General features: G+C 31.2%; 2 protein-coding genes across 3 annotated transcripts; both read right to left on the bottom strand.

Annotated features, from left to right (window-relative positions):
• Positions 1–614: 614 nt before the first annotated feature.
• LOC124830105 (ARM repeat superfamily protein) lies at positions 615–5,125 on the bottom strand. 2 transcript variants are annotated; one of them, XM_088092085.1, is made up of 8 exons: positions 5,001–5,125; positions 4,558–4,847; positions 4,223–4,356; positions 3,859–4,094; positions 3,630–3,768; positions 3,262–3,388; positions 985–1,103; positions 615–910 (listed from the first exon to the last, which is right to left on the bottom strand). In XM_088092085.1, the coding sequence occupies exons 2-8, from the start codon at positions 4,715–4,717 to the stop codon at positions 878–880; spliced, it is 948 nt and encodes a 315-aa protein (XP_087948211.1). In that variant the 5' UTR covers positions 4,718–4,847; positions 5,001–5,125; the 3' UTR covers positions 615–877. The 2 variants fall into 2 exon arrangements, with proteins under 2 accessions (XP_087948211.1, XP_047159697.1); XM_047303741.2 differs by having other exon boundaries at positions 4,558–5,102.
• Positions 5,126–13,843: 8,718 nt separating this feature from the next.
• LOC124829912 (uncharacterized) lies at positions 13,844–14,999 on the bottom strand. Its single transcript, XM_047303501.2, has one exon. It carries the CDS (start codon positions 14,775–14,777, stop codon positions 14,268–14,270), a length of 510 nt encoding a protein of 169 aa, XP_047159457.1. The 5' UTR covers positions 14,778–14,999; the 3' UTR covers positions 13,844–14,267.
• Positions 15,000–17,997: the final 2,998 nt, after the last annotated feature.

The raw sequence follows: 17,997 nt of genomic DNA, 5'->3' as shown, positions 1-17,997 counted from the left end.
ATGACAAACACCAAAGTTGAAGCTATCAACTGCATTGCCGTCACTTCTCAAGTCGCGAAAAAGCTTCAAAACATAATCATAGAAATAGCCTTTTGAGTAACCTGCTATGATGGTGTTCCAAGAGTGAAGATTCTTTGCAGTGATCTGATCAAAGGCTTTTGCGGCAAGTGGAAGAGAACCCGATTGTAACCATAGAAAACCTCTCTGTAGAGCCCGTTGATGATGACACGAGGGCTAAGTTGCTGAGCCAAAGAGAGAAACTTGGCGCAAGAGAAAAGGGCATTAAAGGTGTTGAAAAGGGCTGCTTCATAAGATGAAGGGTGCACTACTCATGATAATTTGGTACTAATAATGTAAGAATGATGCAGAACGACAAAGGCGTGGAGTCCTGTGCACTAACAGCTTCGGATGATAATAAAATCAAACCAATACCCGTAATCGCGTAACAGTCAACCTTAAGGTGCACATTCATTGTCGTTTTTTATTTATCCCAATCTTTTGTTGATTAAAAGCATTTGCATCAATTTGATGCTCGCGAGAGTAGGAAACATTATTTTCCAAATGGAGTTGCCATATAACTATTAGACAGTAAAGAATGTTGACAAGAATTATCCTGAGATCGTAGAGCCATAGTAGAAAGATATTATTTAGAACAACCGTTAAAGCTTCCACTTCAATAAAATATTTTTTTTTCCATAAATTAACAGAAACATAGCTAAACTCGTGTTTATGTAAAACTAAGGTTTCTAATCTCAACAATTGTAAGTAAGAAATTCTAAAATTTCTTTGTATGTAACTGTTTTTGTCTGCGTCTCTTCGTCTATTCTCATCCATCCGCTCCTTCTATATATGTCTTGGCATTACCCCGAGAAAACATTTAATGCACAGTTGGAGTTGGCATGAACAGGAACTGCAACCAATAGAAAAAAGGTTGTGTCAACAAACATTGAAGCAAAATATGCATATGCTCAATAGTGTGTATACCTCGAATGATTTCCCTGATCGTTCAAATTCTAGCATGCTTAGAGCAACTTCGCAACTCTGTGAGACAAGAGGCTCTGGATCTGCCGTAAATTCCTCAAGAAGAGCAACACTTCTATCATCTAAGGCACACAACAAAACAACTAATTAAACAATTCACAATCTAAATAGAAATATTTCTGAAGTTCGCACAAGAACAATGTCGCACTAAATGGTTAAATACCCACAATCTGTTACGTGACTTAGAACAATCACAACCAAATATTAAAGACTGGGACAAAGAAAAAAGTTCTCAAAAGAACTTTGTAAATGAACTGAAACTTGGCATATGTTATATATATAAGATTGGCAGATAATATACTACCTGAATCATGTGTGTGAGAGCCAGAGGCATAGCTGATATTACAAGAGGTTTCTTCGCATTTGTATTTTATTTAAAATTATTAAATAGTCTTTCACTTGCTTACCTTGTTATGTTTTATAGTTTATGCTGATGATAAATTGTTTATTCATACTTTCAGCAGGTTGCCACCACAAACTCAGAAATTAAAATCACAATTGACAAAAGAAAAATAACCTATCATATATTAATCTTCAAAGATGAACAGAATGGTTGCGCGTGAAAAGATTTTAATTCTCAATCTGAAAGACAAATAGAATGATTATGGTCCGAAAATATTTGACACCTCAATCTGAAGGACAGATAGATGGGATACGGTGAGAAATGATAGAAGGGTTATGGTGAGAAATATTTTTACCTCTCAAACTGAAAGAGTGATGTTACTTATGTACTAAAATTACTACACTCCTTCAAAAATAACTCCTCCAACTAGCATTTTGCATAATATTTTAGTTAACAATGAGAAAAAAATTTCCAAGACTCGTAGTGATATGTTAACTACCAACACCTTTACACCATTTTCTTTATTTATTATGTGAATCAGGTGTAAATGAGCTACTTTTGAGCCGGATCAGTCAAAACCAATCAAACCTACAGATAGTGACTAGAAAAACTAGATGCCACAACCCAAGTTGGCTTAGACAGCTAATTACCGAAAAAGGAAAACTAGCTGAGAATTTGACAACTACTATCAAGTTTTTCATTTTATGGATTTGTTTGGATAAATTCTTTCACAATATTTAAAGAAGATAATAATAAGGAAAAATAAAAGTAACTTTTCCACAAGTTAAAATGAAAGTTTTTTCTTCTCAATATGCTCCTACGATACCTACCAAAGAGAAGAGATCGCATTCTGACTGGGAGCACACGAAGCAAAGGAAAGATTGGCCTGCGTAGTATTAGATAGAGGTATTAGCAGGCACACTTCTCCTAGTGTTCTTGTTGCCTTCAACCCTTAAGGGAATGTGCAGCTAGCTAACTCAAACTAACCATCATTTGGATCCTCAAAAGCATGGCTTGCTTTAATTCTCCGCAGAGAAAGAAAGGGATCAAAAGCAATGAAACCTACTATGTATCCTCAATCTTCCAAGGGGTACAGAGCGACATTTAAGCCTTCCAATTCACATTCTTCTCCCAGTCCCAAGTGCCAAGAACCGGAGAATGAAGGCTCTGTGACGCCATCAGAGCAGCCAATAAGCTAATCTGTTCCCAGTGACCCATCTAATTGATTCGATCCAGTTGGGCTCTTAGAGGTAGATGGAGGAAATGCATTAAAAGTTTATGATATCTCACATTTTTCGTGAAGGCAACCTTTGTTCAGGCAGGCGAACTAATTTTGGGATTGTTAATCAACTTTAATTTAAGTGATTTAATGTTTTACCTCGTTACACTAGCTAGATTTTTTTCAAAATAGGCATCAACTCCCTAATTACCATTTATTTAATCCTTTTGGAGGGAGTTTGCATTTGTATGCTTCCTAGTGTGGGTTTGGTTTGGTCCTCCAATGTTTTTGTATTTGTTTTTCTTTTTATATGTAGATTTTCATGTGATCACATACGACTGATGGACTTAGGTACAAGTCAAAAATCATCTTTGGGAGAAATTATGAGATAGGCTATATAAATTAATTTATGCATAAGCTAATTTTAACTTATAGAGAAATTTTCTTCATTTTTCTTTCTCATTTTCTTTTTCTACTAGTGTTAGGGGAGAAGTTCATCTAAATAGATTTTTAATATTATGTTATGAATTCCATTTAATTCTATGATATTATTGCAGTTCTCCTTTTACACGTGGATGGCATCACAAACACAACTTTCCTTTAACTGCATTACTTTGAGAGTAAAAGGGATCTTGCCATCATTTTTTTGCTGAAATACCTGCGATTGAACCAAGAGCTTCAGCAGCCTCGTGTCTAACCATTGGGTGCTCCTTCACATCTTTAAGTATATTGGATAGAGCAGCAGAAGCAACTTTGTCTTGCAATTGACCCAAAACATATGCAACCTAACCATTACAGAAAGTACAAAAAATATGGGCGATTCAAACAGGCGTAGGAAAATAAAAGCACATACATAAAATATCCACCTAATATTATTGTATAAAAAAGTTTAAATAACATTATTATACTCAAGGATAACTGGCTACTTTCACCATGACAATTTAATATTTATTCCATTCCAAAGAATAGTTCCACATTCTAAACTATTCATACAAACCAGGTAAAATAAGACTGAGTTTATCAAACCTCATGGCGCAGTAGAGCACTTTTCGATCTCAAGGAATCAATAATAGCAGCAACAGCTTCATTTCCACCATCATTGCGAAGTGCAAAAAGAGCTGCATAGCGTTCATGCATCCCTTTATCTTCATCAAGAAGTACTTCCCTGGTATTGTTGCACACAAGTTAGCAACCTGCTACTTACTCCGTAAAAGTAAGTTTCTTTTTAATAACAGTATGAATGAACCCAACAAACCTAAGTTGTTGAACAGAACTACAAGAGGTCGCTGGCACGGCTGGATCAACAGACTTGAAAGGCGATATTTCAGTTGCAGCCAATTCATCAGTATTGCCAGCATCTTTCAAATGCTGAATTCGTTGAAGAGCCAACTCACATGTTTCTCGAACTTCCTCGGCCGGATCCGAATCCAAACTATTCTTCAGGAGAGGAACGTTACCTTCTGAACCAATAGCACCCAATGCCTCAGCTGCCTGTGTAATTATAACAAAGTCAATAGTCTCAAAAGTGATAAAAACAAGAAGCAAGAGCAGGGCAGCAAAAGAAAAAAAAATCAAAGACCCAAAATATAAAAAATAAAATAAAAAACAGAAAAGGGTACCTCATGGCGAACAATGGGATGCAAAGAAAGATCATTGAGAACTGAAGCCAAAGCAGGAATGGCTTCCAATTCCTGCATTTGCCCCAACGCAAATGCAGCTTCGTGCGCCAACAAATTCGATGTATCCCTTGTGGCTGCCATGGTAAAGAGAATGATAAAATTAAATCACAAAAAAAAAAACAGTGAGTGAAGTTTATTACACTTGGACATATTAATGAAGCAAGCAAAGCAGCAGAGATAAAATCATGTGACCTAAAACGAATTGAACGATAGAATTTTTTGTTAAGAAAAAGAGGAAGAATTTCCTTAGGGCTGTGAAGGTGGGAGGAACAAACCGAGAATAAGGGCATCGCGAGGGGCGGGGCCTTTGAGGTTGCGGAGAGAGAATAATGCCCTGAAGCGCTCAGAAATTGGCTGGGATGAATCCAGCAACAACTCGCACAGGAACTTCTCCATCTCAGAGGAAACCAAAGCGACGTCGTTTGACGAATCCATTCTGGTGAGACAGCTTCTCTACCTTCCGCACCACACCAGTGAATCAGATACGGGTGTGCTTACAGAAGAGCCGCTCCTAGTTTTCAGTGACTTTGCTTCTTTTAGCTGTTTCGGCTCTTCAAAACCAATACTATAAAATAATCTGCTTTAGTTTATATATCTTTTTGATTGGGAATCTTCAACGCATCAACACAGCTTAGGGCAGTGTTCACAAGGGTTTCTCAAACACTTACGATTTTGAACTAATCTACGAAATCACTAAGGGTTTTAGGAGATGGCTTACCGAACTTGTGATATTCTAACCTCAGACCTCAAGAATGGCACAGCACGTGGACGAATCAGAGCAGCTCTCTGGAAGCGGGATTTCTTCTCTTCCTCGAGGGAAAACGAAATTGTTTTACCTTACCCCTTAAACAACTAATAAATGTATTTTACTTTATTTTTATTTAATATACCACACGCAATCAGTTTTATATTAAAAAATTATTTTAATTGGGTCAGCTAAACCGATAATAATATTTAGGCTTAATACCCTATTTTGTCCCCACTTTCGCTCGACAATGTCAAATTAGTCCATCCTTTAAAACGTGCGTCAATTATATCCCTACTTAATAAAATTTATATCAATGAAATCCCTTCCGTTAAATCCGTACAAACGGCGTTAATAGAAGAGAGAGAAAAATAATTAACGCCGTTTGTACGGATTTAACGGAAGGGATGTCATTGGTATAAATTTTATTAAGTAGGGACGTAATTGACGCACGTTTTAAAGGATGGATTAATTTGACATTGTCGAGCGAAACTAGGGACAAAATAGGGTATTAAGCCTAATATTTATTATCATTTATTTTAATCATTTACTTTATTATAAAATTTAAGCGTTGGTCTCCCTGACGCAGAGGTCTATTTTTTAATATAAAATAAATTCTGGTATTCACTTTAGTAGTCCATAACAGACGCTAGCCTATTTTTATTTTTAAAATTTAATTAAATTGTGATATCGGTTTGATCCATGTTATTTCGTAATTTTTTAACAAAATATTAACTTTGTATTTACTATTTTTTCCTATTATTAGCAAACACTTTTTACTTATTCTTATTTTCTAAATTTAATAATTTTGTTTTGGTACACTAGAGTGAATTTAACATTCTCTCACTCTTTTATTTTTGTTTTCTCGTTTATAGCTGATGTTATCTTGTGGTAACTATTTCTTCCTTTTGATTCATAAAAAATATTAGTGTAAGTTGGTGTAAAATGAATTAAAAGATTTCATCTATTATATATATATATATATATATATATATATATATATATATATATATATATATATATATATATATATATATATATATATATATATATTTTTTTTTTTCTCTTTTGTGGGTTGAGTTAGGCTTAAAGTTCACTTCTAACATGGTATCAGAGTTATTGTTAGAGCTTATCCTAGCGATATTTGTTGTTTGCTGGGCATATTGTTACACTTGTTATCGGGCCACTATCGGACTACCCATTAAAAATGTCTAATCTCATGTTCGAGATGTATATACCTCGGTAAGAAGGGGTATGTTGGAAGTCTCACATCGACTATAAATAAGGTCAATTCATAGTTTATAAATAGGTGCAAACCTCATCCTACAAGCCGATTTTGTGGAGTTGAATTAGGTTTAAAGTCCATTTATATATATATATATATTATCTTTCATTTGAATTTGATGGATTAAGAAAAAGAAAATTAAACATATGAATTCAAAATTTAAATCCAATTCATCAAAATTGAAACTTGATAAGATGAAAGTAACTTTTCAGCTAATGAACAATTTCAATAACAATTTTCTTATTGGCATTAACGGTAAAAGAAAGAAGTTCCATGTAGATGGGAATATCTTTGGGAACTTCCATTCATAGTTATAAAAGGAAGTTGAGGTTCTCTTCTTGTACATTCAATTTCTATTGTTTTAAGCATGGCAGCATAAGTTCTCCTTAAATTACATGGAAAACACTTGCAAATTTTTGCTATTAAAAATTTTCAATTTGGTTTGTTGTTGGTATTATTTTTCTCATTCATATTTTAGTTGTGTGTAGTTGTGCAGTTAATTTAATATCCAATAGTAGTAGTATTAGATTTCTATTAGTATATGTGTATTCATTCATGATGTATTGTTATTGTTTTGATACACAATACTATTCATAATAAAAAATACATTGGTTTTAAAGTCATTAAAGTATGAGATAAAAAAGTTAAATATATAGGAATACTTTATCATTATAAGAATTAAGGATGAAGGCAAAATTTGAGGAAGAACAATTGTCCAATAACAACCCGAAAAGAAATATTTGGAAATCACATATCAAAAGTGGGAAGAAATCAATGAAAATATTATTACAAATTTGCATTTAGTAATGAAAAATGTAATTTTATCCAATGTCACAAAGAATACTACAACAAAGGAGATTTTGGATACTCTTAGTCAAATTGTATGAGGTTAATTCACTTCACACAAGAATATTCTTAAAGAGAAAACTATATGCTCTTTGAATAAATGAGTTTACATTACTGACGGACCACATCAATAATATGAATACGTTATTTGTCCAACTTACAATAACAAGTTTCAATATAGTTTAAAATGAATGTGCAAAGCTTTTATCTAGAGTCTACTTGATTTGTACGATAAACTTCTCATCAACATAACATTGATGAGCACCTACACTTTGAGGATGTTGCCAAAGCTATTCTTGAAGAAGAATCCAGGTAAGAGAACAAAGTAGATATGGTTGAAAGTTTAAAGTAAGAAAAAGCTTTAACGATGATGAGAGGTAGATCAACAAAATGTGAATCTATTTAGACTCATGATAGATCGAAGTCTCAAAATAAGAAACATCTCAAATGCCACCATTGTGACAAGATGAAGCCTATCAAGAAAGATTGTTGGCATTGGAAGAGTGGAGGAAAGAACTTTGAAACATCAATCACACAAGGTTATATTGCAAGTACCTCGAAGGATGGGAATATTCTGGTGAATGAAGCAATTATTAGCTCTAATGGTGGAAGACAATTACATGATGCGTGAATAGTGGATTTAGCTACAATTTGGCACCTAACCTTAAACCAAAATTGGTTTTACACCTAGAAAGCTGTGTCATGTGGATTCAAATTCCAATATGGAGAAATTTAAGAAGATCTACCTCTTGATACTTAACTTATTAGAAAGTAGGATTTAAGCCTAACTCAACCCCACAAAATCAGTTTATAAGGTGAGGTTTGCACCTCACTTATATATTGTAATTTGACCTTATCTCTAATCGATGTGAGACTTCCAACACACCCCTTCACGCCGAGGTATAGACATCTCGAGCGTGATAATAGAAATTGGGTGCTTTACAACATTACTTTTGTAGGAGGGAATTTTGTAACTTAGAGGAGTAAAAAATAATCTATAGTAACAAGATCTAGTGTTGAATCAAACTTTAGAGGCATGACACTAGGTGTATGTGAACTTTTGTGAATTAAAAATATGCTATCAGATTTGGGCTTTAAACCAAATGAAACTATGAGTTACAATATTTCATCAAAGCATGTGGAGATTGATAGACATTTCATCAAAGAGAAGCTTGAAGCCGAAATAATTTTCTTTTCCTTTGTAAGATCAAAATTGTAGTTGGCTAATATTTTCACCAAAGGAATGTCGAGCAGAGTCTTTAATAAGTCTCTATTCAAGTTGGGAATGTGTGATATTCATGCACCAACTTGAGTGGGGTGTTAAGATATGCCAAATAATCTATTAACAGATATTAGACAATCAAATATTATGTTAGTTATAATTTAAGTATTTTTATAATTTATGTAAATTTGTGCAACTGTGATTCCTTTAATAGATGAGAAATTATATGATCCATATATATATATATATATTAGACAATCAAATATTTGGGATTGGAACTTTTGTGTACTGAAAAGGAGATCATTATGCACGAAAGGAAGTATATTTCTGAAGTTCTGAATAAATTCAACGTGCAGGAGTGTAATTCAATCGAGACTCCTGCAGAAACAAATCTGAAGCTTGGTTTAAGAGATGGGGAAATAGTTATTGGTGGAACTGTGTTCAGACAAATAGTGGGTAGTCTAAGGTTTATTTGTCAAAGTAGACCTGAAATATCCTTGGATTGGTTAGCAGGTTTATGAGTAGTCCAACGAAAAAGCACATGCTAGCTGCAAAGAGGATTCTAAGATTCCTGAAAGGAGTTTTGGAGTTTGGAGTTCTGTTTTCAAATCAAAATGATAAAGAAAATGATGAAATAAGGCTGGTGGCTTATTCTGATTCAGATTGGAGTGTGGTCAGATTTTCCTACTGGGTGGATCACCTATCTCCTGGAAGCAAACTGTGGTGGCTCTATCAAATAGTGAAGTTGAATATATTGCAGCATGTTCAACAGCATGTGAAGTCTTGTGGTTATTCTCCTTATTCAAAGAATTGAAGGTTTCATGTAACAATTCGGTGGAACTGCTTGTTGACAACAAATCTACCATAAGATCTGGCAAAAAAACCCACTATTTCATGGCAAGAGTAAGCACGTAGAAACAAAGTTTCATTTTCTAAGGGTTTAAGTTAACAAAGGTGGGATTCAGATGAAGCATTGCAGAAGTAAAGTCCAATTAACTGACATACTAACAAGGCTTCGAAGATTGACAAATTTAAGAAGTTAAGGGATTCATTAAATGTTGTATGGTTTTCCTAAAAGTGATTTTTAATCAAAGAGGAGTGTTAGGAAGTAATTAAAGATCATGTACAGTTAGTTAGTTAACAAAACTACTGTCTTTACTTAATGTACCTTAAATACCTCTGTTTGATTCATTAATGCATATATTCTATACTCACTATTACTGGGTATCATTGCCTCTTTTTCTGTGAGTGTGTGTGACTCTCCCTTTTAGTCCAACAATTAGTAGAATCATGAAAATCCTTACACTCTAAATCAGATTCAAACAAAAAAAAAATCATATTAAATTAATTTGGTTTAGTTTTAAATACATTAGACCTTTTCGAACAAAAATTCTCAATAAACATATACAATTTAAAAGAAAAATAAATACATCATGATAGGATTAAAATAAAAACCCATGCTTAAATAAGCATTGGACTTTGTTTGAAATAAGGCGATGAATCATCGCATTTTTTGTATTTTATTAATATTTTATTTATAATTGTTTTGAACTTTGCAATATTGATGTCTTCGACAATTCGCGCAATGATCCAAATGATCCAAACACAGGTTAACTAATCAAATCTAAATCCAGTTAACTCTAAGAAGTAAATGAACAATAATTATGCTTATAAATAAAAGTTACTCACGAACAATTTTTTAAATATTCAATTTAAAAAAACAAGATAGAACAAAGAAAAAAAAATAACGCAATTGAATAATAAAACGAATAATTTTAAATATTTTGAGTTAGACATATCAATCCTAAAAAACAAAAACCACTGTATAGAAATTTTTCCTAACAAATACTGTTAAAAGAATAATTCTGAAAAAATGCTATAAAATTTTGGAAAATGATACTTGAATAACCATTTTTGACAACATTTAGACACGCGCACACGTGTCAAAATCTGAGTGGTCCATTTTCATTTAATTTTTCCAACTGCACCACTCAGATTTTGACACGTGTGCGCGTGTCTAAATGTTGTCAAAAATGGTTGTTCAAGTGTCATTTTCCTAAAATTTTCAGGTAGGAATAATATTGGTTTGTCGTGACTCCACTGGTGACTGAGCAGTGACCCTATCTTTGTTTTATCACTCCTTTTTGTACACTGACACTTCACTTTGTCCTGTTGTCTTTGCCTTTTCAAAATGTCATGTAGCGCCAGGTGTACATGTTTTTAGAAGCATGATAATATTTCAACACTTCACAACTGTCGTCTTCATTCCTACAAATTTCAAATATATATATATATATATATATATATATATATATTCCATTATAATTTAAAAATAGTGTGTATTTTTATATTGCCTGTTTGAAACCTAAAACTTTATTATAATTTTATTTTTAAATAATATTTTAGAAAAAAATATTTAAACAGAATTTGAATTCAATTCCTAAACTATATAAGATTATTAATCATGATAAAATCAAATAACAATTTCATATGTTTTTCATGTTTTTTTGCATGGACGGCAGAGACATACAGATTTGACCAGCAAAGTAGAAAGTCGAAGTGACACCTCTTGTTCATGTGTGTACGTTCCGTAGAGTTTGGACTTGGTCATACAGATATTTTTTTGCCGATTCTAGGGATTTTTTCAGTCACGATCTTCTAAGAAACCTTACCAAAATAGGAGGAAATGTTTTTTCCTTTTAACCCACAGAATGGAATCATAAAAGAAAAGAAGTCAAAAGATAAACGATAAACCAAAATCAATTGCGGGGCACAACCCGTATCTGAGTGACAAAAACATGATATTAAGAGAAAAAGTAGCACAGTGCATTGAAGGCCAAGTCATGCAGAACCTCCGTCCATGGCATGCTCAAATGTTCGAATATATACAAACATCGTCCTCAATCATCATGACTCATACATGTTTTTCATATTTCTTTTTCTCTTCTAATTTTCTTTTCTGTTTTGTTGTCTGGCATTTTCGTGTTGTTCTAGATTTTAATTAATTAACACACAAACTAATCGTATCGATCAGGAATCTGGAACACTGCTGAATGTAGTAAGATCGTACAGACAGGTTACTTTACACATCATTTTCACAAACTGTTTGTATGTTGTTCCAATTAGTATTGTTGCATGCATTTCCCAGATATCACGCATCTCTTTTAAACTTTTTCTAACCACATGCAATTCAGAGAATAAAGATTGTGCAGTAAGCTGCATATTCACATTCAAAATTATCAAAGAATACATTACAGTAAAAGTGTATATATACTGTTGAGTTTTGGAATAAACGTATCCAAAAGTGAAAAAAAAAATGGCCATATGAAAATAACACGTCTTGGATATAACTTCGATTACTGGCTATCTGAAGGTCATGAGTTAAATGTTTGAAGTTCGATGGTTCATATGTCTAACCTAAAAAAGTCATTCCTGGTACAAGAGGCAGTTTAAATTTCATTATAAATAAATATGAAAAAAAGACATATATATCTTCATCTCATTACTAGAGAATTGAAAATTACCTTTCCTTGGAGTTATAATTCGTTCATGATGACAAATATATTGCTTAAATATATTATTTACAAACAGAAATAAAAGAGATGTTATTATTCTTCTTCTTCTTGTTGGCAGTTGAATAAAGTCCACATTATGTGTAATGACGTGTAATTTACACTTGGTTGAAAAGAAATAAGTTACATCATTATGTAAATGTGTGCAAAATTGGCGTCTGAGTAAAGTGTGATTTTGACATTATTTATGTACAATTTACATTCCTTTACATGCACTTAAATACGAATATCAAATTAATAACTTACTTTTTCCTATTGCATACTTTTTCTTCACATTAATTTTTTGTATTTCTCTTTTTTTTTGTCCGTCCGTCTGTCTAGTATAGAAAGACTTGAGAGAGAAAAATACAAATAGAATTTCCAAAATTACTTGTTAAGGAAATAGAAAAGAGAAAAATAAATAAGGATAGTATAAAAAATTGAAGTAAAAGTACTCTAATATAGAAAATTTCAATGTCTCAAGAGAGTTGTGAAAAATTGAAAAAACAGTAATAGAGATATCTAACTCCAAGTGACCAGATTAATTACGTGTGATCACATGTAGTAAAAGAACTTAGGATAAACAAATTTTTTTGGATGAACTATCAAACTTGGGATTCTATTTGAGATGGAAAAAAAACACTTATATTTTCATATATATTATTTTTAATTGAAAGAATATACTATAAAATCACGTAAATGTTTATGTTTTCTATTTTTTTGAGGTTCATGTATGCTCTCTATAATTTTTTATCAGTTAAAAAAATGGATAAATAGAATCAATTGGGGTGCTCTAACGGAAATGTATAATCAGAATACGAAAAATAAAAAGATACAGATAAGAAAATGGATTGAGCCACATATGGGTAGCACCAAGATACATATATGTTGGTGAAAAAGTCTTTTTACTCTATATTAAACTCTACTTCATTATCATTAATGCTTGACGAGAGTCGTGCTAATTGTAGTTCATAAACAAAGAAATAAACAATGGAAAGAACTCAGATACACAATTAGATAAGAATGAGAAAATTTTAATGAAATCAACAAAGAATTTATGCTACATTTACTGGAATGATTACATTTATTTAATGAAATCAAAGAAAATAAACAATGGAAAGAACTCAGATACACAATTAGATAAGAATGGGAAATTTTTAATGAAATCAACAACAAAGAATTTATGGTACATTTACTGGAATGATTACATTTATTTAACATGCCAACATTTATTTTATAGACCAGACAAGCAGTTCTCCTAACCCCCAAGAGAAGAAAAAATCAAATTATTTTTCTTGATATAAAAAATTGTTCCGTATGTTATTATTGTGATTTTTTTATTGAACAAATAATTAGACTCAATTTTATGTATATTTTGACTATTACTTTTGGGTCAGAACTATATATTCTATCTGGATAATATTCAGTAATAAAAGCATACATTAAATGTCTATATAAATTGCAGAAATGAATATTTACTTCCGATTAGACAGTAACATAAAAAATATTACAGAATTGCAGTAAAGTTTAATTTTGTTTTCTTATTTACAAATCACCGACACTTTTTGCATGCTATAATTCACACTACAGGTAGACGGAGCAAAATGAATCATAATTTTGTAATAATTTTTCTTGTTGCTTCAATACGAAGTAAAACAAAGAAATTTAATTTCAATGATGTATGTTTATATTTGAAATTTTAGTCACCAATATATCTAGGAATTTATAATAACATAACACAACCATTATGTTTTCTTGTGTATGGATTTAGTGACCTAATACTCATCCTGCCGGAGCAGTTACGTTATCGATCACCTGTCTTCTAACAATGCAAAGAAAAATGATTTGTATTCTTTATGGACACAGTTTTTGGATTATATGTTCAGAGTTTCTTAATAAAGTACAATACATATATAATAGAACTCACCTAATTCATTTTTATTGTAAACAGCAAGGAATGTCGTGTACCAAAGCAAAAACAAATTCAAAATGATCACCAAAAGGAACATTCACATAATTAGGAACTTCATGAGTACTACTTCTGGTGTAGAATCCTGTAAGTGCAAGACATTATTTCAAGAGAAAATTTATTTGAGCAGTACCTTCCTCATAAGAATTCTGGGTACCTTTCTCACAAAGAAGAATCTCCAAGCTTTTACTTCATGCCGGTTCAACCCATCTCTTCTTAATGTCCATAATATAGGAACCGAAAAGCATATACATATATATATATAAATTAGTTGCTCTCTAGTGATTACTACGTGCTCTCATCTGATACATATCTTTATATCTATACATGCTTGATGGATGTATAGCATGATATGTATATGCATATGCTATGGATGATGACCCAACCTGAGCTCCAAATCCAGGCCATTCTCTTCAGTGTCTTCAAACTTATTCTTAATTTGATGAAGACACAATGGATTAGAGTAGAAGCTCAAATTTGTGGTACTCCAATCCTGCAGAAAGACGTGTCCCAGTTGGTCTTTTTCTGCAGACGAAAGCTGAGCATGGGAAGGTGTAACAGTGAGTGAAGTGGGTGGAAAAGAAAGATGATTAGCATGAGAAGGAGTGGATTGGGTTGGAATTTGAACGAGATCTGCATGGTTGTTGATTGCATCAACTTTGTTAGAAGTTGAAGGAGGAGGGACAGTGGGTTTGGTGTTGTTGTTGGCCCTTTGTTTTCTGTGTATGTTCATGTGTCCACCCAAGGCTTGTGCTGTGGTGAAGCCTCTCTTGCAAAAGATGCACTCGTAGGATCTGGCAGTTCCGAGGAGATCATGGTGAGAAGTTTCTAGGGTGGAGATGTTGGAGTAGAAATCTTCTGGGTAGTTTAAGTCCATGGTGAAGAGGGAGAAATGGACTTAACTAATTTGATATACAAGTTAATAATTGTATATGTGAGACATGGAGAGAGTCCTAAGAGAGGGTATTATTATAGAAAGGAGAGGTGGAGGTGGTTTCAGGAAGAGACAAATTGAAGACATAGACATTACCTACCTATAATTAATACTCATACTATCTCATATCTGTGGAAAAGTCTTTCATCTTTCCTAAGACAACTATTCTAGCCGGCCTTTCAATCTCTCTCTTTTTTTTTCTTACATATTTTATCTTTGATTAGTATTCTTTATTATGATGCTGATTTATTAATTTCTCCATCTGTTTGTGTTTTTCTGCTTCTTAATTATAGGTTTGATATCTTAAATGTTTTTATCTTTTCAAATTAAAATGGCATGATCTTGTACTACTTTGTTACCGGATCTTGTGTTCATGTTTCTTCATCAATGAAGGTCTCATATATGAAATTAACCTTTTGTGGAGGTGTGTAAACTTAAATTGAAATAAAGTACTGTCTTGAATTAAAATGAGGTACTGTTTAAAAAAAAATGCTTGTCAGAAGTTAATAAAGTTCTCTGCCTTTGCTTATGAAAATCAATTCACTCAAGACTATTTATTTCTCTAGCTAAACACACTTAAAATCAGTTATATATATACACACACACACACTCTTCACTGAAACTTGACACACCAAATCTATTAGCTTTTATTATTCATATTCAGAAACAAGAGATTAAAGAAAACTTATTGTAGTCGGATCCAAGTATTTTTATTTATTTTTTATATATCACTAGTATTTTAGTTTCTTTAATATATAAAAGATAATTTATTTTATAAAATTTAAATTCATATGTGTTTGTGTGTATATATATATATATATATATATATATATATATATATATATATATATATATGGCAGTACAATTAAAATTTACAACAAGTAAATATTTGGAAATTAAATTGTTTTTAAATTAATGATAAAATTTTAAAATGTAATTAAAATTTATATATGGTTGACAAAGCTATATATTTTAAAAATGACTAAAATTTAATTTAGAGATAAGACTTAAGAGAGATGAGAAAAGATATTTGTAGAATAATTCATATAATAACATTTTTACATTTTTTTTCCTATACATTAATTTATCACATGTCAAAATATTTAAAAGAAAAACAGCCATATATAAGATATTCATGAATTTTTACATGTATATTTAGCTTTACGAGAAAATAATCTAAAAGGATTCCATGCATGTCAAATAAATTACCTGTCTGTACAGCGAAATCAAATATTGATTTATTTCTTAATGTTTCCTCAAACACCAATTAACCATGAAAAAAGAGAGAATTTCCCTAACCCTAACCCTACATGTATATGACAGAGGTTGTCTCTGTTCATAGTGTGACACTTGACTTACTTTCATCTCAATGAACCTGTGACGACACACATTCCAATATATTATTTAGAAACAGAAAATGGGTATGAAATGTTGGATGGAAGAATTATACTAAGCAAGCATTGAATATATAGTATAGAATATAGTATTGGGAAGGAAAGATGGTGGAAGCTTCGTGGTGGAGGAAGGTGTAGAAGAGAACATTAGATGGTGATGGTGGTATGCTATTTGTAGCTTGTACTTGTCCTTCAGTTCAAACTCGGCACCAAAAATTGGAAGTGACAGTTCGTCATATCACTCTCAATATACACTGCCCTACCATCTTTTTGCCTACACCTCAAATTCATTCATTGGGATTTTCTTCTCTCATTTCAATTACAAGACACTAAGATGTCAATCACACCTAGATAACGCTCCTTTAATTAAGAGATACACGTTTGCTTGGCCTTTTTGCTGTCTAGATAAAATCCACCGATATGTTTTGTTTATTAATTTTCTTTTCATACACACCAAATTAAAAAAATATATATAATTAAGATTATTACAATAAGTTTTTTAATAACAGACTAAATTTTATCGAAAAAATAAATATGATGATAAAATCTAACGAAAATAAATTTGTTGATAAAATTCGTAAATGATGTAAAATTATTATTATCAGACAAATTTTTTGTCTACAAAAATATTACATTTTTCGTTTTGAATTTTGATAATTTTGTGATTAGTCGATAAATTTATCTATCAAATAGAATTTTGATTACTGATTAAATAGTTATTGATAAATGTTTTGATAAATTGAATATCAAATCTCTTTCCTAATCAAATAAAAATATGTTTTATAAATTAAACATGTTTATAAACATAAATATCACGATTTATAAATCAAATATCTCTCTTAATCTATCAAATATATTTATAAATTAATTAGAAATGTACTAGAAAAAAAAAGAAAGAGAAGAGAAGAAAAAGAAGGAGAAAGAAAAAAATTGTGATATTTATTAACGAAAAAATATGTCAATAATTACTAATAAATTATTTGTTGATAATTATTGATAGAAAATTACCGACAAATTTTTAATCATCAATAATTATTGATGAATTTTTTATCTGTTGATAAAATGTATCAACTAACATTTTTTTGACAAATTTTTTTATTGTTGGTAGGTTGTCGATAGTTTTGATTTACCAACAAATATTAGTTATTATCGACAAATTTTAATCATTGGTAATATTAAATTTTCTTATAGCTTATGGTGAGATAGGAAGTATCTTAGAGAAAATTTTTCAGATATGAAACTAATCAAACCATTAAGAGATAATGAAATTGTTTGAATGAAATAAAAGGTTCTTCAAATAAAACAAAAATCAAATATCCAAGATAATAAAGAGGATATATTTTTTATATTACTAAATAAATGAAGTATTCATGTTATTGAACATTTAAAATTGAGAATCAAACATTTTCATATGAATAAGCTAAATAAAAAAAATTAAAAAACTAAATAATCTAATTTAAGATCTAAAAACTATTTGATTCACTAAAATTTTGATTACATCATTTAAACATAAACACATAAAAAAAATATCTAATTAAGATATTGATAAAAATAAAAATACTTTGAAAATGTGAGTGAATTTTGTGAGTGATAAGAAAAAACTAAACAATTAAAAGAGAATAAAAAAGAGTGTGGATGAGAATTGTGACAAGAAAAAGATATGTATAGGTATTGGGATAAGAACTTGACCGATATATACATACACATCTATATTCTCATACTCAATTAAAAAAATTAAAATTTTTACATACACATACTTGTATCTAAAC

Source organism: Vigna umbellata, chromosome 5 (assembly GCF_029865625.1).
Source record: "Vigna umbellata cultivar VRB3 chromosome 5, Vumbellata_1.0, whole genome shotgun sequence".
Classification (NCBI taxonomy): Eukaryota; Viridiplantae; Streptophyta; class Magnoliopsida; order Fabales; family Fabaceae; genus Vigna; species Vigna umbellata.
Note: the sequence above shows the minus strand (reverse complement) of the source record. Positions and strands in the feature narration are given on the sequence as shown.